General features: G+C 35.9%; 1 protein-coding gene across 2 annotated transcripts in view; it reads left to right on the top strand.

Moving 5' to 3' along the window:
* PRSS12 (serine protease 12) overlaps window positions 1-22,286 on the top strand; it is a 74,629-nt gene that overhangs the window by 25,323 nt on the left and 27,020 nt on the right. For both annotated transcript variants that reach the window (XM_065545423.1, XM_005555790.4), the window contains 4 exons: window positions 10,027-10,205; window positions 12,120-12,261; window positions 15,041-15,237; window positions 20,160-20,301. In XM_065545423.1, coding sequence (XP_065401495.1) covers window positions 10,027-10,205; window positions 12,120-12,261; window positions 15,041-15,237; window positions 20,160-20,301 — 660 coding nt within the window. The remainder of the gene's footprint in view (window positions 1-10,026; window positions 10,206-12,119; window positions 12,262-15,040; window positions 15,238-20,159; window positions 20,302-22,286) is intronic.

Genomic DNA, 22,286 nt, shown 5'->3' with positions numbered 1-22,286 from the left:
AATCACATCACAATACTCCAGCCTGGATGAGACAGCAAGACTTTTTCTAAAATATAAAAATAGAAATTCATGTTGTAATGTAGAGTTCTTTCTTGAGAGACAAATATTTTTTTCACTTAAATAGAAACAGTTTTTAAACAAAGGCCATGTTGACAAGGATAGTCAGTTACATAGAAAGAATGTAGAGATAGAAAGAATCGCAAGGAAGGCCATATTAATGTTGAACACACTCATGGGTTAAGTAAAGTATTAACGCCTTTCTCAAACACTAGCTCATTACTGCTTTTCATATGAGAGGATTCTTTGGAAAAGTGATTAAAATATACAAGCAAAAGTCCTCCACAAGCACTTGTAACAAATAACAATCCAGCTTTATAGAGATTTGTTTTTATTGTAAGTACTCTGATGACATTCTTCATTTACCTTTCTTGTACTTGATTTTATAGTTCTCTCATAAGTTTGCATTAAAGCAGTACTCTACAACTCTTCTTTATAATTTGTTTTGCTCATTTAAAGGCTAAGTACTTTCAGATGAGGATCGTTTTTGAATGGCACAGGGTTGATAGTAGACACATAATTGTTGCTTGTCTCAATTTATGATTCATTCTTAAGCAAATTTCATCTCAGTCTTATCTGCTTTGTTGAGTTCCCTCAGGGAAACTACATCATGCTTTTCTGGAGTAGTAGTTACAGTTTCTTTATGAGATGCTGTCATTGTTGACCTTCATCTTTTAATGGTGTCTGTATATTTTGGTAGCTGGCGAGCTTCCTAAATACAAAAGGAATTATTATACTTAAGATACTTAAATTTGATTAACCCCGAACTTGGAGAAAGATGAGCAGCGAGAAAGGAGGCAGCCAGATGTTAGAAAATTAGATAACTTGAGAACGCATATGTACCCAGTGAAGTTTAGTTGGAGACATTTTCATTAAAGTTCCTTTTTATGTGCTTAACATTAAAGCATTTTCCATGTCTTTCAAAACTCTTAAAAGCATAGCTTTGTACTGTGAGATCACATTTTATTTTGTGGATGTGCCATAATTTACATGGGAATTTAAAAATTGTGGATACTTTCTTTCCTTTTAGGGTGCTTTCCTTTTTACATTTTTGCTCTAAAATTATATAGAACCATATTATTGAGTAGTAGAATACAAATTCTTCCCGTATAAATTACTCTCTAAAAATTGTTTTTTTGCCAGACATGGTGGCTCACGCCTATAATCCCAACACTTTGTGGGGCCGAAGTGGGAGGACTGCTTGAGCCTAGTAGTTCCAGACCAGCCTTGGCAACTTAGTGAGACCCCCATCTCTACAAGAAAAAAAAAAAAAAGCGGGTTGTGGTGGCACACACTGGTGGTCCCAGCTACTCGGAGGCTCAAGTGGGAGAATCGTGAGTGCAGGAGGTTGAAGCTACAGTGAGTTGCAGTTGCACTACTGCACTCCAGCGTGGGTGACAGAGTGAGACCTTGTTTCAAAAAAATTTTTTTTTTCTTTGCCTTTTATTTTACTGTTCATTAAATTTTAAAAAAACATTGTATAAACCAAGCTTGTCCAACCCACAGCCCGCAGGCCATATGCAGCCCAGGATGGCTTTGAACGTGGCCCAACACAAATTCATAAGCTTTTTAAAAACTTATTTATTTAATTATTTATTTTAGATCATCAGCTATTGTTAGTGCTAGTCTATTTCATGTGTGGCCCAGGGAAGCCAAAAGATTGGACACCCCTGGTATAAACTTTACAACAAAGATAGCCTGGTGCATGGAATTATTGAGCAGGAAAGATAACTTGTTTAACAGTTGAGAAAGTTAGGCCCACTGAGATGACACAGTATTCCTGAAGTCTGTTAGTGGGAGGCAGAGTCTTGAGGTTTATGGCTCCCAGTTTAGGATTTTTTCATTTATGTTACATTATTTGTAAAATGGTCAGGTGTTAATAAGAATAAATACAAATATAGGACTGAAAGAAATAGGGAAGTCAAGAGAGAAAGTTACGTTTAAGAAGAAAATGATACTGAACGTGTTTTAGATAGACTGTATTTGAGGTGCCGTCAGTCATCAATGACAGCGTTCCAGGAGGCTGCAAGAATGCCCAGTGTTTCGGTCTGCTCTGTAGTCAGACAAACTTTACCATCTAGTAGTAGTGTAATGTTGGACAAGTTATTTAATTTTTAAGCCTCGGTTTCCTTATCAGTAAATTTGGTGTAATAGCATCATTGGGTTGTAGGGAGGATGAAATGAGATAATATGTCTAAAAGCACTGTTAGACCAGTGCAGGCATACAGGAGGCATTTGATACACACAACTATCATTATTGGAGATGGCAGTTTTTTTTCTAGAGAGAAATCTAGGATATTAAAAAGGAGTTTTTTCATCCATGGATTACAAACTGTGGATGTGGCACAAACTGATGCTTGCAGTTAAAGAGTCAATGTTTTATAACCTAATAAATAATTATGTTGTGCAATAGAATGTCCTAACTGTATTCTAGGTCTACCTCAAAGCAGTAGCTAAGCCTGGGGATTGAGTTAGTCAGATGGTGCCATTTATTTGGCCTTTTTCTGTGTATGTAAGGGGGAAACAAAAACAAAAATTTTGTATTAATACAATTTGATGAGCTAAATAGATTCAAGAATATTTTGAATAGGGATTGGAAATAGAACCAGTTCAGTAAGTGTTTACTGGGGATTGCTATTATGTAGATCAAATATCTTTACACCAAAATAACTCAGGGTATTAGATCCGAGTACCTCTGCCCAAAAATTTATTTACAGATTGTCAGAGGGTAAAAAAGTAGGCAACACTACAGATTTTATTACAGATAAACTGCTGGGGCTGGCGTGGAAATAATTTCCATAAAGGACAGAGAACACACAGCTTTATCAGATTCACATTTACTTGAACAGTTCACGAGTTTTATGTTGATTTCCTCAGTATTGTAATTCATGACTCTTTAAAAGCAGAGTCATCAATTACTTTGGTATTCTCCTGAAAGCCAGCACTGTTCTGAGTACCAGGAAATACTAGTGACTGGCTGCAGAAATGTGTGAATATGGAAATACTATTTTCTTAAATAAACTAAAAAGTTAGCTGGAAAACCTGATTTTGTGTTACATTATAGTTTCCTGGTGAATGTTTTTTGTTGTTGTTCTCAAGTTTATTCTGCTGGTTATTCTGAGTAGTTTATTTTAAACATTTTTGTATCATTAAAATAATAAAAATACAGAAATGGATAAGAAGAAAATAAAATACACAAGTAGTGCCCTTTTTTTTTTTTTAATTTTCAGCTTTTCATGGGTATACTGGACTCATATAATGAGCATAGTACCCATGGGTAGTTTTTCAACCCACACCTCTCATCTCCCAATAGTCTGCAGTGTCTGTTGCTCTCATGTTTGTGTCCATGTGTGTTCAATATTTGGCTCCCACATGTTCTCACATGTGGTACTTAGTTTTCTGTTGCTGTGTTAATTCACTTAGGATTATGGCCTCCAGCTTCGTCCATATTGCTGCTCATCAATGGTGGATTGAATAAAGAGATATTGGCACATGTATGCCATAGAATACCATGTAGCCATAAAAAAGAATGAAACTGCACTGGCCGTGGTGGCTCACGCCTGTAATCCCAGCACTTTGGGAGGCTGAGGCGGGTGGATCACAATGTCAGGAGTTCGAGACCAGCCTAACCAACATAGTGAAACTCCGTCTTTACTAAAAATACAAAAATTAGCCGGGCACGGTAGTACGTCCCTGTAATCCCAGCTACTGGGGAGGTTGAGGCAGGAGAATCGCTTGAACCCGGGAGGCGGAGGTTGTAGTGAGCTGAGATCGTGCCACTGTACTCCAGCCTGGGTGACAGAGACTCCGTCTTCAAAAAACAAAAACAAAAACAAAAGAATGAAACCATGTCCTTTGCACCAAGCGGTGTTTTCAGAGAAGATTTAAAAATACATAGCATCCCCAGAGTCAATGTTTGGGGCTTCTACTCTCCTGTCTTATAATCTCCTTTAAAGAATGGGCCTAGTTCAAAGGCAATTAACCAGATCTTTTGCTTTTTCCTTGAATGTGTGTCATATAATAATTAATGTATTTGAAACACAATATACTTCAGCTCCCCTTTCTCAGCCTATCAGAGTATTCTCAGCCAAAGCATGACTTTAAGGTTTGTTTGTTACTTTTTCTAGGGAATTAAAAAGACTTCAGTTGGTTGTCTTTTTGCCTAAAAATTGTATGAAAGTGATATTAATATTTTAAATCTCCAAAAATGTGGTAGGTAAACATGCACTGTTGTTTAATTTTACTACTAGTGATCTTGAGCATCTTATCCTGTGGTCATTGGCCATGGATATTTCTTCTCCTGTGAATAGTTGGATCCTCTCTATTGTCTATTTTTAAGTTGGTTGCTTTGTCTTTCATTAAAATATAGTAATATCCTTGCACTTTGATAGGCTGAGGTGGGAAGATTGCTTGAGTTCAGGAGTTTGAGGCCAGACTGGGCAACATGGAGAAACCCTGTCTCTACAAAAAATATAAAAATTAGCCAGGCATGGTGGCATGTACCTGTAGTCTCAGCTACTTGGGAGGCTGAGGTGAGAGGATGACTTGAGCCTGGGAGGCAGAGTTTGCAGTGACCCAAGATTGTGCCACTGGAATCCAGCCTGAGTGACAGAACCAGACCCTGTCTTTAAAAAAAACTATCTAGATATATATACAAACATATTTATTTAAATAAACTGTAACTGAAATGTGTGTGCATGTGTATGTGTATATATAAAATAAGTTATTACTATTATTCATTTCTAGGAGTTTTTTTTTTTGCAAATTGCAAATGTTTCTTCCAGCTTGTTGGTTTGCATTTTGACTCTGATTATGGTGTGTTCTGCTGTATGGTAGTTTTCAATTTGTATGTGGTTAAATTTAACTTTTTTAGTTTTTGTTTTCTGACTTCTGGGTTTCCTAGGAATTCTCTCTTACATCCAAGATTATAAGAACTAAGAACTATGTTCCTATATTTTAGTATAGTAACTTTTTAGTTTTCTTTATTTTCTTTCTTCTTTCCCTCCCTCCTCCTCTCTTTCTCTTTCTTCCTCTTCCTTCTTTCTCCCTCCCTCCTTTCTTTCTTTTCTTTTTTTTTCCCTATATTTAAGCCATCTGGATTTCATCTTTTTTTTTTGAGTTTGGGATCAATTTTATATTCTTCCATATTGGTCCCAGGTTTCCTTATAGCACCTAATCATGGCTCAATGAATTATACTCATTGAAATTTTCTCCAAATTGATTTCTTTTTTTTTGGTGACATTTATCTCAGGGCAAAGATGCAAGAAGCCTGTTAATCTGCCTTTCTCTAGAGCTTTCCTATCTGGCTTCTCCATCAGTCATCCTGTCTCCTATTTTGTCCTTCAACTCTCAGTGATCTCTAAGTCAGTTTCCATATTTGCTTTCATTAATCTCTTTGCTCTAGAGCAGGGGTCTGCAAACTTTTTCTGTAAAGAGCGAGAGTACATAGACTTTGCAACTATCCAGCTGGGCCATTGTAGCATGAAAGCAGCCACAGACAATAACTTAGGAATGCATGTGGCATCGTTCCAATAAAACTTGGTTTCTGGACAGTAAAATTTGGATCTCGCTTGATTTTTCACATCACAAATTATATTCTTATTTTGATATTTTTCCTGGCATTTGTAAAATTTAAAAACCACTCAGCTGACGAGCAATATAAAAACAGATAGCGTGCTGGATTTGGTGCACAGGTCATGTTTTGCTGACCTCTCCTCTAGGACATAGGGCTTCTTCCCTCCTGTCCTGTATCTTCCCTGTAAAAAGGAGCCACAGGTCTCAGGCAGGCACATAACTCCAAGCAGTTTTCGTCTTTCAACCAATATTAGCATATTCATAAACATATTACAAACAATACATTTCAGTTACCCTCCATCCCCAAATTCTGGGAATTACAGCTTTTACATGACTTTTGAATTTCATTTTCTGTGAGTGTTAAACTGCTCCCTTGTTTAATTTATTGTAATCCTTTTTTTTTTTTTTTTTTTTTTTTTTAAGATGGAGTCTTGCTGTGTCACCCAGGCAGGCTGGAGTGCAGTGGTGCAATCTTGGCTCACTGCAACCTCCACCTCCAAGGTTCGAGTGATTTTCCTGCCACAGCCTCCCAAGTAGCAGGAATTACAGATGCCACCATGCCTAGCTAATTTTTGTACTTTTAGTAGAGACAGGGTTTCACTACATTGACCAGGCTGGTCTCAAACTCCTGACCTCAGGTGATCCACCCACCTCGGCCTCCCAAAGTGCTGGGATTATAGCTGTGAGCCACGGTGCCCAGCCTACTGTAAGTGTTTTATGAACTTTTTTTTTTTTTCTGGGAGAGGGTATTTTTTCTACTATAAGTGATCTTTAAAACAGTTGAACTTTTTTCACAGCCTTGTACACTACTATTGCAAGATCATTTTGTTTTAAAACATATTTTTCTAGGAACGTCAGTGCTTTAATTGCACAAAATGTTTTATTTTGGCACAATAACTTTTTTAAATATAATACTTTATGTGCATTAAAATATTTGAAAATGTTTGCCTCTGATTAGATATATCTCTATCACAGGAAAATCTGAAGTTTAGTGATGCAAGTCAGAGCTTACTTAATAGTCTTCTGGGCCATAACCTTATAATCTGTAATAAAAAATAACACATACATGCATTTGTTCAGTCTCTTATAGGCCATAAATTCTTCCATAAATATTTCTTTGAAATTTACTTTAAAATAAATAAATAAATGAAACAACATTAAAACCAGAAAGTGTTAAGATACTGATTGATTCTCCCTTCCTTACCATTCCCCCAACTTTACTTTTTGGGGATGAAGGAAAGCAACAACTATGGTGTTTGTTTAAATACCAAACGGTCTTTAGATAAATTGTTTAGCAGTGAAAAATACGTTATTTATCAACTGTCGGGGGTACGTGGGGATTCCTTAACAGTGCCAGAAGAGAGAAGTGAAGTAGCATTTATTGAGCTCCTACTTTGCATCAGTGTAATTCCTACAACCCTGCAAGTTAGCCGTTATCATCCCTGTATTCAGCTGTTGCATCCTAAGCCTGGAAGGTTTTAGTAACTTCCCCAAGGTAGCCCAGCTTGTTGAAGGTAGAGCCCAGATTGGAAGCTCAGAGTCTGTGTCCACATATACTTCTCCACTTCAAAGATTGAGCTTAGAAAAAATAAGCTTTTTGACATAGTCAGTAATACACAAATATTTATACATGATTAGTGCACTCTTCTATAGGCATATAGACATGCTTCGAAACAACTGAAAACTTTATTTGGAACAATTGTATTAATTGAGCATTTATTGCCTCTTTCTGGAGTAGACATGACTTTCTGTTCTGTCATTACATTTCCCTTAGCAAAACAAACAAATTCACTCACAAAATTGTCATTTTGACAATATCATTTGTGTTAGGATTCCTTTGTGTTAGGACTCCAATCAGCATTTGTGTTAGAATTCCAAATGTTTTCCTCACATTTGTCCTATTAGTTCTAGATATTAGTCTTTAATTTTTGTTGGGGCAGATTGCTCAGAGTCCACTGTGTTACAAACATCAGATAGTGATCCAAGTGCCAGGATTCTAAATTTTAAAATGTTAACTCCATGAAAATATTTTGCTTAAGCAATCTTCTTTTCCTCAGCTTCCTCTATACCTCCTATAATATTCTTTTATCCTTCCTCTTGGCACACTCTTTGAATTTTAAACCGAAAGTGAGTCAGGTGATGATAGAGCATTTCCAAAGCGTTTGCTCTAATGATATTGTTGTTACTATTATTATTATTTTGAGACAGAATCTCTCTCTGTCACCAAGGCTGGAGTGCAGTGGCATGATCACGGGTCACTGCAGCCTTGAATTCCTGGGTTCCAGCGATCCTCCCACCTTGGCCTCCTGAGTGGCTGGGACCACAGGTGTGTGCCACCACACCTGGCTAATTGTTGTATGTTTTTGCACAGATGGGGTTTTGCCCTGTTGCTCAGGTTGGTCTCAAACTCCTGAGCTCAAGTAGTCCACCCACCTTGGCTTCCCAAAGTGCTGGGATTACAGGCATGAGCCACTGCGTCCAGCCCTCTAATGATATTAAAACAGGTGTTAACTTTTAGATATTTTTGTTTTCTTAGACGTGTTCTTTTAAAAGAAACTTCCTTGTTATCTAGCAGAAATAGTCAATCAGGCTCCTTTTTAGCCACAAAATTGATATCTAACACTTTACCATTACTGGGGTGTTACAGCCATTTAGCACACTTTTTTTCTTCAATGTATTTTGTTGTAAATTCTCAAGTTATAATGTTATAAGAAAAGAGCAGCTAAAATAATGGGGGAATAGATGCAGTATCATTGAAAAACAAACTAAAAATATAAATGCTATAGTCTAAAAATTAAAAACCTAAAAGGGACTGAAAATGCAATATCTGAAATTATTAATCACTTTGACAGGTTTTTGATCTTCACTTAGATCTGGGGTTTTAAGAATACGCTATTGCTTTGAATTGCGGGAGAAGTAAATTTACTACAAATAAACTTCAGTAAAGAGATGTTTTTGTTAGAAATAGACTTGGCTGTCAGGCATGGTGGCTCATACTTGTAATCCTAGCACTTTTGGGAGGTTGAGGTGGGAAGATTGCTTGAATGCAGTAGTTCAAGACCAGGCTGGGCAACATAGTGAGACCCCATGTCTACAAAAAATAAAACATTCACTGGTATGGTGGTATGCACTTGTAGTCCCAGATATTGAAAAGGCTGAGGTGGGAGGATCACTTGAGCCCAGGAGGTCAAGGCTGCCTTAAGCCATGATCACACCACTGCACTCCAGCCGAGGCAACAGAGTGAGACCCTGTCTCAAAACAACAGCAACATAAAAAAAGAAATAGGTTTGGCTGTGAGTAACAAAGAACTGAAAATAACAGCAGTTTAAACACGTTTAGAGTCATGTTTGTTTCATGTTTAGGAAAAGAGACTAGAGGTAGCCAGCTCAAGAGTAGTTTAGTGGTTCTGCAATCATTAGGGCCCCAGGTTGCACTTCTGTCATCCTTAATATGGGACCCTATGGCCCAAGATAACTTATTAGGCTCCAGCCATCCTTGCAGTCAGGAGGAGGAAGTGGCACAAAGATACTTCTACAAGTAATACATGGTACTTCCGCCTAAATATCACTGGTCAGAACTTATGGCTGGGTGCGGTGGTTCATACCTGGAATCCCAGCACTTTTGAAGGCTGCAGCAGGAAGATTGCTTGAGACCAGGATTTCAAGACCAGCCTGGGTAACATACTGAAACCCCACCACTTCAAAATAAAAAATAAAAATAAAATTAGCCAGATGTGGTGGCATACACCTGTATTCCTAGCAACTCAAAAGTCTGTGGTGAGAGGATTGCTTAAACCTAGGAGTTAAAGGTTGCAGTGAGCTACGGTCATGCCACTGCACTCCAGCCTGGGTGACAGAGTGAGACCATGACTCAAACAAAACAAAAACAAAAACAAAACTTAGGTGTCTAAAATGGGAGCACAGTTTTATTTGGGGATGATGAAAAAGTTCTGGAGATGGATGGTGGTGATATTATACAATAATCTGAAGGTGCTTAATGCACTATAAACCAAAAATGTTTTAAATGGTAAACTTTATGTTATGTTTATTTTACCACAAACAAACAAACTTAGTCATCAAGAAGGAGGGGAGGCCAAAATGTGATCTTTATTTTGGATAGCCATTTTCCTCCTAAAAATTTGAGGTTCAATTACTAACGAAGAAAAAGAGGTTAAATATTGGGGAGTACCTAGCTTTGAAACACATGTAATAGCTGAAAATATAAAGGACAACAAACAAATGCACAAAAAAAAGAAATACAGAAAGTCATACATGACCTATGAAGTGAATTAATAAGTGGGGATTGATAATAACACTTTTACTAGGGACAAAAAAAAGTAAAAGACCAATCTTTGGTATCTAATCCAGAATCCTTATATTCTTCTATTTGTTCAGTGGCATTGCCAAAGCATGGCATCAGGCATATTTTGGGGAAGGGTCTGGCCCAGTTATGTTGGATGAAGTACGCTGCACTGGGAATGAGCTTTCAATTGAGCAATGTCCGAAGAGCTCCTGGGGAGAGCATAACTGTGGCCATAAAGAAGATGCTGGAGTGTCCTGTACCCCTCTAACAGGTAAGGATTTTACTCCATTAATATACCAATTCTTGCCCCCAGTACCATGTGGGCCTGCCACAGCTTCCCTTCTCCTTAATTTGAACATTACCAAATGAGCATTCAAATAAATACACCAAATAAAACAAATAAAAAGTATGCAAACTATATTAAAATGCCATTTTTGTATTTGTAGTTACTCCTGTATTTTTCAATTTAAGGCAATATAGTCTTGTAAAGCTAGATCAGAAAATAGGACTTTGTTGCAGTATATAGTACCCACTAGTCAAAATCAGTGTGCAGTGATGCATTCCAGATATTAGGTGTAATAATTCCATCTTTAGTCCATTCACCTGTTAACGTTTCTTGACTCAGAATGTGTTTAGAACTGGTATTGATGCAATTGTTGATTAAAGCACACTGTGAAAGAAACCGAGTTAACTTTGCTGTGCACAATTTTCAGGCTATTCCAAATGACAGCCTGCCTGTCAAAACGTGTCATGTGTTTTAAGAAGGGCATATGTGAGTACAAACTGGTGTGTGTGTATGTTAAACTTACATGTTTAGGGAAAAGAAGAAGGAAATGGACAAGGCAAGAGAAGTTGACTCATCAGGAACCATTTAGTAAAAAGAACTTGAAGAAAAAAATGTTTTGTTTACATATTTCTTTAGTGAAAATCAATAACTTGTTAGAATCTATGAAATACCAGATTTATATCTTTCTTTTGACATACTTCTGTACATGCAGTGTTTTTATTAGCAGATTAACACATTAATACACCATAGAAATATATTTACACCAGATTTATAGCCAGAGCACTTCGTTGTTTTGAACTGCCATTTTCCCCTCCTTCAAAGGAGGATAGTCTTGTAACATTGCTGTGATGCTCAGATGAGATAATACATGTCCTAATGCTTTGCAGACAGTAAAGTGTTATATTAATAAATGGTTTGTTGCTCAGAGACCTTTACTTTAAAAGATCCCTGAGATTCATGAAAAGTATGACCCTTACCCAAGATTATTTATATTTTTCATTGAGAGTTTTTGGATTATTTTGGATGGAAATGGCTTTTAAATCTACTTTTTTGGAGTTAAATTTATTATACTATTTATCTGCTTAGAAGCTCTTTATAGAATTATAGGCAAATTAATTATTATTTGAGTTAATAAGATTCAAATTCAGATCTGTATTATCAATAAAAGAACAAAGGCGAGACATGTCTTCCAGTTTTTATAATTCATGAATGCCTAACTAGTAATATATGCATTGACATGACAGACTGTCTTTTATCCAGAATAGTTTTTTCTGTCATCTTGTTTCAATATTTTTTTTCATTTGCAGTTAAAATTCTAAGCTATTTCCAAGTTACTGTATTTTCTTTTTAAATTTAAATGACATGTATTGCCCCGACTTGAGACTAAAGTTATAGGAAATTTACCAAATATTACTTAATCTAGAGAAATCTAAATAGATGCTTTGGAATTATATCAGGATACATTTTTCTACATAGAGAATAGGAGTACCAATAAAAAGGAAAGAAAAAAATATATATGCATATATATTTTTTTCCCTCTGAGACGGAGTCTTGCTTTGTTGACCAGACTGGAGGGCAGTGGTGTAGTCTCAGCTCACTATAACCTCTGCCTCCTGGGCTCAAGCGATTTTCCTGCCTCAGCCTCCCAAGTAGCTGGGATTACAGGCATGTGCCACCACATCAAGTGGAAAGAGTATTTTATTAGGACAGAAATGTATTATGTCAAACTTCAGAAACAACGCAATAACTTCAGAGGGTCATTTAGCACAGATGTAGTATAAATTTAGCAAAAGGCCTAGAGAGAGGACTGAATATGGTGATATTTCTTGTGTAATACAAATGTTTTGCCTTTTTCTTAAAGTTGATTTGCTTAGTCTCTGTGTCTCCTCCTTATCACAGATGGGGTCATCAGACTTGCAGGTGGGAAAGGCAGCCATGAGGGTCGCTTGGAGGTGTATTACAGAGGCCAGTGGGGTACTGTCTGTGATGATGGCTGGACTGAGCTGAATACTTACGTGGTTTGTCGACAGTTGGGATTTAAGTAAGGTTCATTAATGTAAAGGCAGTTAAATGCCAGATTATATTGTTAAAAGTCTTATTATGTTAATCCCTACTTGTAATTTTTATAATAATAAAAATACATGTTCTCTCTTACCTGTGTATGGAAGTACAACAATGAAAAATAATGACATTTTCTAAGATGATGAAGAACCACCTCTTGCTGTTTATTTCATTTACCTTTCCTGCCATGACCCCTCTTCTTGAATAACTAGTTAAAGCCTGGGTGACCTCTAAGTCCCCTTGTATCTGTTCAAGTAAGACTTTGAATGCTCATTTTTATTCTGACACGTCATTACTATTGGGTGTTTTTAGTTTTGACATCATTGTCTAAAATTGCAGAGAAGTCCAGTGTCAAATGCTTTGGTATCACATTATTCCTTTTCTCAGAATGTGATGATAATTATCACTTTTATTTGAGAAAAACAGCCCTCTTGTTAGGAGATGACCTTTAGAACTTGCTTTTGACCTCACTCTCTTAAAAGCTGAGGATCACACTTTGGGACATATATTTTATGTCACGCACATAATGCATTCCATAGTAAAGACTTAAGTTGGTCAAAGTAACTGCAAATGATGCTTTTGAGTTAAATATTTGAGTGAAAGCTATGAATGCCCATTCTTTCTTGTTTTCCATATTTTTCTGTCATGCTTGAAGTAATTGTCTTATGCTTAAAAAAACTGGCAAAATTATTTCATTTTAGCTTGATTAGAGCTGATTGCAGATATTCACTACACTTTAAAATCATACCTTCATTCAAGCTAGGCAAAGTCATGTTAAACATATATTTTAAAATTTATAAAAGTAATGTAAAACCATTGGAAAATGATGAAAATAAACTCCATATTTTTTTATCCTTATGCTATCATTATAATTTGGGTACATAACTTCATATCAGCTCTAGTAATGGACATGTAATTTTTATCCACATTTTTAACCTTATATTGCTATAGTCACAATTTTTAATAATAACAGTATCCATCAAGTTTTCATACTCTAATTTACTTAATATTAGGTTAGCTTAATTTTTCCTATGATAAGTAATGCTGTCATGAAGATACAATATTCATATAATTTCCCCCATTTTGTCTTTTTTTGGGCAGAGAAGTTACTGTAATTTTTGGGTAAAAGGGTATAACAGCCAAATAAATACAATATACTGACAATTGATAAGAATTACTTAATAAATATCACTTTATATTTAAGTGAATCTCTGTTAGACTGCCAACTATACTCTGTTTTCACAGATTTAGAGAGATTCATAAAATCATGTTATTTCTATTTTCACATTTGGAGAGATTCATAATTCCTGCTATTTCTATTTTTCACATTTTTTTCCTTATTAATGAAAACACTTGACACTGATTTTTTCTTCATATTTTATTTTGTTTCACAAATCTATGCAGAGTATTCACATTAGTTTTAAAAATGTTCCCAATAATGTGTGTAAAAAGCTCTAAATGATTGTGTTAGAAGGCAGTCAAAGCATGTGCTACATTTGTTTCTAGTTTACAGAGGAATTTTTGAAAGAGAATATTCTTTTGTAATGAGAAAAAGTAAACTTTGGGTTTCTTTGTATAAATGCAATTCCAAAAATAAAATGACTTCCTGTTATCTGTTACGTAGTTGCTATGGATAGATGATAATCTAATGTATTTTGTGAAAAAATGGTCTATAAGTTAAAAGTGAACAATATGCGATTTAGGCTTATTACTTTTCTAGCCAAGGCTTGATTAGTCAGCAGTAGAAGGAAGAAAAGCCATAGAATGATTAAAAAGCTTCATTGTTTTAATTTTTTAAAATATTCATTTTGTCAAATAAATTTAATTAATACTTGCATAGAAAAAAATGAAGAAAATTCATGTCAGATAGAAAGATCTCTTCGTATTCTTAGTACAGAAATAATAAAAACATCAAGTAAGGGAATTATTACTATGAGTAAGAGTTGGATCTTACGGACTGTTAGAACTGAAAGACGTCTTAAAGATTTGTAAGCTCAGTGACTTCTGGAGGTTTGGATTTTATGGGACAAAAGGAAATAAAATTGGGAAGATGAAAGAAGGTGCAGATTTACTTAATTTCTAAGTTAAAAAAAATTTCAGGTCTCCTATTTCTTCAGCATATATGTTTATTATACATTTAGGTTTTGTTTCTGTAGTGCAGTGTTACAAATAAACTCAATTGGAACACAAATATAATTGATAAAAATTTTTAAGGTTCAATTTGTATACCTTATGAAAAGCTAAGAATATTATAATTCTGATTTTGATGGGCTGAAATCTAAATTTAATCATAGATTAGGTATAGTGCTTGAGCAATCAGTGAACTAATCCACCCTTTTCATTTTGAAAGAGAGAAAACCAAAGAAAAGCTGCTGAAATCAAATGAGTTAGAGGGAGCATCAGAAGCAAAACGAGACAAGTGTTCTCGCTTTCTGGTCATAATTTCTGTGGTCAGGAATTTGAGATTGATCTCTTTGCATTCTCTCTGATTGGTTTTGTAGACAAAACACAAGAATGAATGGGGAAAAAGTATTAATTTCTCATTTGTTATTCATTGAAATAATCAAACATTTTTAAGGTGATTAAAACATGTGATGGAGCAAACATAGCTCTAAACTGAGTCCCCAAGGTAGGAGAAAGAACAGATACTTCCCCTCTGAAGTCATGTCACTGAGCTAGGTTGCCTGTGTTAAATGTTTTGTGGTTCCCTGAACCAAGATAGAGCAGTTCTACACACAGTGTTTATTTAATTGTCGCAGATATGGTAAACAATCATCTGCCAACCATTTTGAAGAAAGCACAGGGCCCATATGGTTGGATGATGTCAGCTGCTCAGGGAAGGAAACCAGATTTCTTCAGTGTTCCAGGCGACAGTGGGGACAGCATGACTGCAGCCACCACGAAGATGTTAGCATTGCCTGCTACCCTGGCAGCGAGGGACACAGGCTCTCTCTGGGTGAGGACTGACTGCAGCTCTCAAGTTTCCATCATTCAGTACCCTTGTACCTCTAACCACTGGCCTTGAATGTGAAGTGTTTCTCATCTTTGGCTTTTTTGGGGGGTCTATTTCCCATAACTGTCTAATTTTCAGTAATTTTTATGCAGAGAAAAATAATCTTTTGAGTCTCTACACCAACATTATGAAATTTCTACCCCTAAGTTTTTTTTTCTTTACTTAGAAAATTAAGTTTCTCACTAAAAATGCTTACAATCATCTGTATCTGAAAAATGGAATAAAGAAGCTGCAGTATCTATTCCCCTTACTCCTTGATCACTCACTCTGATTTTCGTTTACCTTGAATTCTAGTGAGCTATTTGGGACAGGATTTAAAATAAGAATATTCTCCTCTCCCTGTCTCATGGTTCATTTCTTCTCTAGTCCTTGTCATTCATTGGTCACCAACCATCCATTGCTCTTTTAAGTTTCTCAGTGGTCTTCTAAGTGAATTAATTAAAGTTAATAGCTCACCCATCTTTCTAATGTAACTTATTATTTTAGAAACCCATCAGGGATCTCTGTTACTCTTCATTTATATTTTTTTAGACTTGTTGGATAAAAGGTAACTAGCTCCTCTAACTGTATTGAAACAATTATGGATAAAGATCCTCTTGAGAGTAGAGAGCAATTAAACATTCTTGATAAATTTCTTAATGTCTGGTGAGGAGGGCAGAATATAGATGAATGAAAAATACAGAGGGAAATAGTCAAAATACTTTGTAGTATGCTATCACAGCTTTATGTGTGTGTGTGTGTGAGAGAGAGTGAGTGTGTGTGTGTGTATGTGAATAGATGTTAAAATAGCCTTAGGTGGTCTTTACTTTTAATCTTGGATTGAATCAATTCCTTTGTATTCTCCTGTTTGGAGACTGTGAAGCTGAAATCTTCATATTATAAAATAACAAAACTTTTTTGAATCTCAGAGTATTAACCATATTACACACTTTAAATTTGTCAAAGTCTGTGGCTGATTCCTCATTGTACTTTACACTGTGAAAGCTTGGTGACACTGCATTAATCTAGCATTATACCAAGTAGAAATACATGTTTTTATTCCATCCCTTTCAGGCCATATTTCCATTTTTCTTTCTTTTCATTTTGTTTTCTTTTTCCCTTGCCCCTTCTTCCTATGAAAAATTTATGATCCTCCCAGGATTATGTGGTGGATGATTACATGTGGTTGAGGGAGATAGAACTTGTTTGCTGGAAATGGATTCTCTCAGCCCCAGATAGCAGGTTTTGGAATCATGGGATGATCTACGCAAATATGCTCTGTGAGCTCCCAGGGACGAAATACTGTGTGACCTGAGTTCTCTGTAGGCCTGTGTTGTTAAATGCATCATATGGTTGGAATAACAAATCTTTTCAGTTCCCTTGAAAATCTTTTTAATTCTAGGACTCTAGATGTGTTTTTTCAAAATTTAAAAACCTGAGGGTGATAATTATTAATAAAACATATGATCATTATTATGAATCTCTTCGGTTCTAATCTCAGTAATGTGTCTATTAACTAAAGTCGTTTGTCTGAAGAATATTACGTCTGAGCCAAATATCCTTTTGGGATAGAATCATGTTACTATTTGTTCATTCATAGATCATTGCTTCCACCTATTAAAAACTACATATTTAAAAGAGAAGCTTAGAGAAGGAGATAACGGAATAACGATATAAATAACAGCATTTCGGAAACAATGGATATTTTTTACTTCTTTGGCACTGCAATGATGAGCTCTTGGACTATTGCTGTTTTCAGCTATTTGAAGGCTAATTTCTGGACCTTAACCTTATATGTCAAGGGAAACTTCTCAAAATTAGTTACAGCCCTATAGATACTCTTTTGGGTCTGTGGTGGGTGGAATGCTCAAAAGTAGTATTCTAGGTTAGTAAAAGTAATTCTAGTAAGAATGCAGTTGCTGCCTATGTGAGTTGGGAGAAATTTCTGGGATGGTAAAAATATGGATTTCTCATTTTAATATTACATTAATTCTTAAGTTCAGATTATTAAGTCCTGGCAAAGATTTCTTTCCCAGTGAGGTTGTTGCCTCTTACTCAATTTTACAGTATAAAATTAGGCTTAATTACATTAATTAATTTATTTATTGAGACTGAGTCTCTCTCTGTCACCCAGGCTGGAGTGCAATGGCACAATCTCAGCTCACTGCAACCTCCATCCCCTGGGTTCAAGCAATTCTCCTGCCTCAGCCTCCCGAGTAACTGGGATTACAGGCACCTGCCACCACGCCCAGCTAATATTTGCGTTTTTAGTAGAGATGGGGTTTTGCCATGTTGGCCAGGCTGGCCCCAAACTCCTGACCTCAGGTGATCTGCCTGCCTTGGCGCCCAAAGTGCTGGGATTACAGGTGTGAGCCACTGAGCCCAGCCTAAAATTAGGCTTTTAATGTGTATGTATGCATGTTAGAATTTATCTTTTTTTTTTTCTTTTTTTTTTTTGAGGCGGAGTCTTCACTCTGTCCCCCAGGCTGGAGTGCAGTGGCACCATCTCGGCTCACTGCAAGCTCCGCCTCCCGGGTTCGCGCCATTCTCCTGCCTCAGCCTCCCGAGTAGCTGGGACTACAGGCGCCCGCCACCGCGCCCAGCTAATTTTTTGTATTTTAGTAGAGACGGGGTTTCACCTTGTTAGCCAGGATGGTCTTGATCTCCTGACCTCGTGATCCGCCCGCCTCGGCCTCCCAAAGTGCAGGAATTACAGGCGTGAGCCACCACGCCCGGCCTAGAATTTATCTTTTTTTCTAACAGACAGTATTATTTTCTAAAAATAATGTATTATGTTACAGGAAAAATTGAAGAAAACTACTGAAAGTCAACTTGAGATATATTTTAAAGATAACTGTATACCTATAGGATTGTTTAGGTTTCCCAAAAATTTTATCTATTTAAGATTTTAGAAATAAAACGTTATGTGTTATTATTTCCATAACAACGCAAACTTAATAGTGACAACGTATGGATGGCATGACTTTTGTCATCCAATTTCCCTTGAAGAATTAAGAATTTAATGATTTTGTAGAATGAATGGCTAAAATTAGGTTCAGAAATATTTTATGCATTATTTTTACAAAGCCATGCACGTTAGACTTTAAAAACACTTTATCATTTGTATTTTCAGAGTATATGAAAAAGTACCTATAAAACTACCAGAATGGAACATGTAGGTCTAATTTCATGTGCAAATGTTTTCTTAATTTTGAACCAAATATCCAAAAATGTAAAAAGTGAAAACTTTAAGAAAAGAATTTCATTTGTTTGATTTTGGTATCTGAGGATCACTTTTTCACTTTCTGTTCTTGGAAAGAACTCCCAAATTTCAGATACATTAATAAGAAATACAAAGTTTCGATATTGTGTTTTATGACATAGCTGAAACTCCAAGTTTTTATTCAGCTAATAGTGAGCAGTGCATACATAGAGTTGGCACTCCATAAACATATGTGAGTTTGATTTTGCTATGTGATTCTGCTATATACTGCCTGTCCCATGAAGTGAACATGATTAGGGATAGACACTGGGGAGCTAGCAACTCTTGGGGCAACACAGAAGGATGGAGAAGTAAAAAATGGGTCAGAAGAATAAAAATAGAATGTGTCCATCTTGCTAACAATATTTTCTTTTAGTTAACCAATGTTGATTTAGTAACTTCACATATTGGTTTAAACATATATTAAATAATATATTGCCCATTACCTGCAGACTTCTACCTCCTTAGTTCTACTGATAATTTTACCATGCTTTATTGTATTCCCTAAATCCTTACCAATAAATTTTGGCCCTGAAGCTGGAGACCCTTCTAGTAACTAGGCAATCAGATGTGTGAGTGTTAGCTTGCTTGGGTTGCTGTAACAAAGTTCCACAGAGGTGGCTTAAACACAGATATTTATTGTTTCACAGTTCTGGGGGCTAGGAGTCCACAATCAAATGTTAGTAGGGTTCATTCCTTCAAAAAGAACTGTGTGAGAGAGAGATGCTCCGGGCCTCTCTCCTTAGCTTGTATATGGCAGTCCTCTCCCCATGTCTCTTCACATCATCCTCTTCATGTCCAAATTTCTCCATTTTATGGGAATACCAGCATATCTGATTAGGGCCCACCCTAATGACCTCACAATTCAACCCATGCAAGTCACAGTGAGGAGTTTCAATTCAACATCATAATTATTGGTGTGGTGATATGTGACACTTTACAAATCCCTTCATTTGTATTAACTTAGATAAATCTTAATTTGCTAGAGTTCAGTTTCTCAACTTTTAAGTCAGTAATTTTTGTGACTTAATTCTTTCCCTTAAAATCAATAGAGAGCCTTAGATGGAAATTGTCCCTATTTACTGCTTTTCTTTTTTTTTCTTTTTCTTTCTTTTTTTGCCTCCTCCAGCATTAGACTTCAATCAAGTTACCTAACTATGAATACCAAGGTTGTGTCTGTTTCTATCTTCCTAAAAATCTTGACTTTGGAGTATAAACTTCTAGCTCTGTTCACGGATAAATGAACAGACATGAAGCAAAAACAACCTCAAGTTAATGTTCTTTTACTATTTAGAAGTAAGGTGTAATAAAGTAATTCACGGTTTTATAATGCCATTCATTCATTCAACAAACAGTGATTGCCTATCCTCTATATGCCAGGCACTGTTCCACAGTCTGGGGATACAAGGTTGAGCAAGGTGAGCACTTTGAATTCAAGGCTGCAAGAGACACTGCAAAAATGAATAAAATTTTTATTGATATATCTCCTCTCTCTCAAAAAAAGTATTTCCCATCTGATTTTATAGCTGATTTAAAAAGAACAATTGTGTTTTGTAGAGTCGCTCATGCTTTAGCATCAGTTTGCTGGTTTGGGCTGTTCTAATACTTTTGAATCATGACTTAGGTTTTCCTGTCAGACTGATGGATGGAGAAAATAAGAAAGAAGGACGAGTGGAAGTTTTTATCAATGGCCAGTGGGGAACAATCTGTGATGATGGATGGACTGATAAGGATGCAGCTGTGATCTGTCGTCAACTTGGCTATAAGTAAGGAAAACCTAATTTTTGGGATGGTTACTGATGAGCATATCTGAATTTTTAAATGCTTATTTTAATGAGTTACCTCTTACTTAAAACGAGCTTCTGTCATTCATTTGAAAATAGTGGCCGCATATTGTTTTGATCCAGAATTAAAAAGAAGTAATAAGTAGATCCTCTTCACATTTTTCTATCTTCTCACAAGAAATATTATGTCACATAAGAAATGTAGCTTTTTATCTAATAACAAAATCGTCTAATAACTCTGACTAGTCATAATACTGCTTGTATCAGCTGCTCTCAGTTAACCTTTTCTCTGTGATAAATGTTTCAACATTGTAGCCTTTTAAGGGACTCTAGAGTTATTGAAATTACTGTTGGTTCTCGTGTCGCTGTGGACACGGAATTAGCAAATGCTGAGCCATTGCTCCTAGAGCTGAGGCCACTGCTCTCCATTCTTGTTTCAGCTTTCATAGTTGTAAACAGTTGTCCTTTTTTACGGTCTGTGTGGTGCCAAATTTTTTTTTTTTTTTTTTTTTTTTTGCATTTCTGTGCTTTCTTTGCTGATGACTTCACTGTTTAAAATGGCCCCCATTTGTAGTACCGAAGTGCTGTGTAGTGTTCCTAAGTGCAGAAAGGCTGTGATGTGACTTTGAGAGAAAATGCATGCATTAGATAAGCTTCACTCAGGCGTGAGTTACAATAAGAACATGGCACTAAATAGAATGTGAAAAGGACACGTGTTTACAATATGAAAGGAGGAAAAAAGAAGGCAGGTCATCTCCTGTTGGTTAGACTTCAGCTGGGTAATTTAAAATTTTACTTGGTTCTACATATGTCATGAATGACTGTGAAAGCACCCTAAGTAATGATTTTGAAGTGACAAAAATATGGAAAATGTTATAATGCAGAGGGTTATAAATTTAAGATAATATATATAAATTGCCTAGCTCAGAGTAGATTACTAATAGTAATTTGGATTTAAAAATATATCCTTAATTGTATATCTGTGTGCATCTTAAATATTGGACAGTTCATATGGTTATTTTCTATAAATAATACACGTTTATTTTAAAAAGCATTTCTGTTTTAATAAAAGTTAAAATGTTGGGGGTAAACTTCAGCTGTGATCTGTCATCGTCTTGGCTATAAGTAAGGAAAACCTAATTATTTGGGATGGTTACTGATGAGCATATCTGAATTTTTAAATGCTTATTCTAAAGAGTTACTTCTTACTTAAAACGAGCTTCTGTCATTCATTTGAAAATACTGGCCACATATTGATTTGATTTGATTGTTTCTGGTTACTCGATACTACTTCAATTTATGGCATAGTTTTGGACCCAGTTGCAATTCCAGTTGTCCTACAGCCAATTAACCCTTCATTTGTGATATAAATTTTCAATTTTCAGAATATGGGACAGTAAAGTAGGGAGAGTCTACATTAGATGTGAAAGTGAATTTAGTCAGTGATTAATTTTAAATATATTTTGCTCACTGTGTTTCTATCACTCCTTTTTCCATTTGAGAATGAAATTACATTCCCAATACATTTCCTCACCCAAAATCAGCCATTAAAAGATACTGCTCGTTAAGACTGGTTTCTTGGCCATATTTTAATTTTATTGTTTTGGTGGAGGTGATCCAAGAAGCCTAGTATTACCTTTGGAAATACAAAGGGAAGGATTGGCACCAAAGTTGATCTTCAAATTGTGTCTCAGCTAAGTTTAAGGAGAGAAAAATATCCTAAACGTGTTCATCAAGCATCATCAATACACACATAATTGTGTGTTATTACTTGAATTTCTTTCTAAATTGTTGATTGCTTTTTATTTATCATCATTGATATAGTTTGGACATTTGTCCCCACCCAAATCTCATGTTGAGATGTAATCCATAATATTGGAGGTGGGATCTGGTGGGAGGTGTTTGGATCATGGGGGCAGATCCCTCATGAATGGCTTAGGCCATCCCCTTGCTGATAAATGAGCTCA

The sequence above is a fragment of the Macaca fascicularis genome, chromosome 5 (genome assembly GCF_037993035.2).
Source record: "Macaca fascicularis isolate 582-1 chromosome 5, T2T-MFA8v1.1".
Classification (NCBI taxonomy): domain Eukaryota; kingdom Metazoa; phylum Chordata; class Mammalia; order Primates; family Cercopithecidae; genus Macaca; species Macaca fascicularis.
The sequence above is the reverse complement of the archived record's forward strand: the minus strand, read 5'-3'. Positions and strand labels throughout refer to the sequence as shown.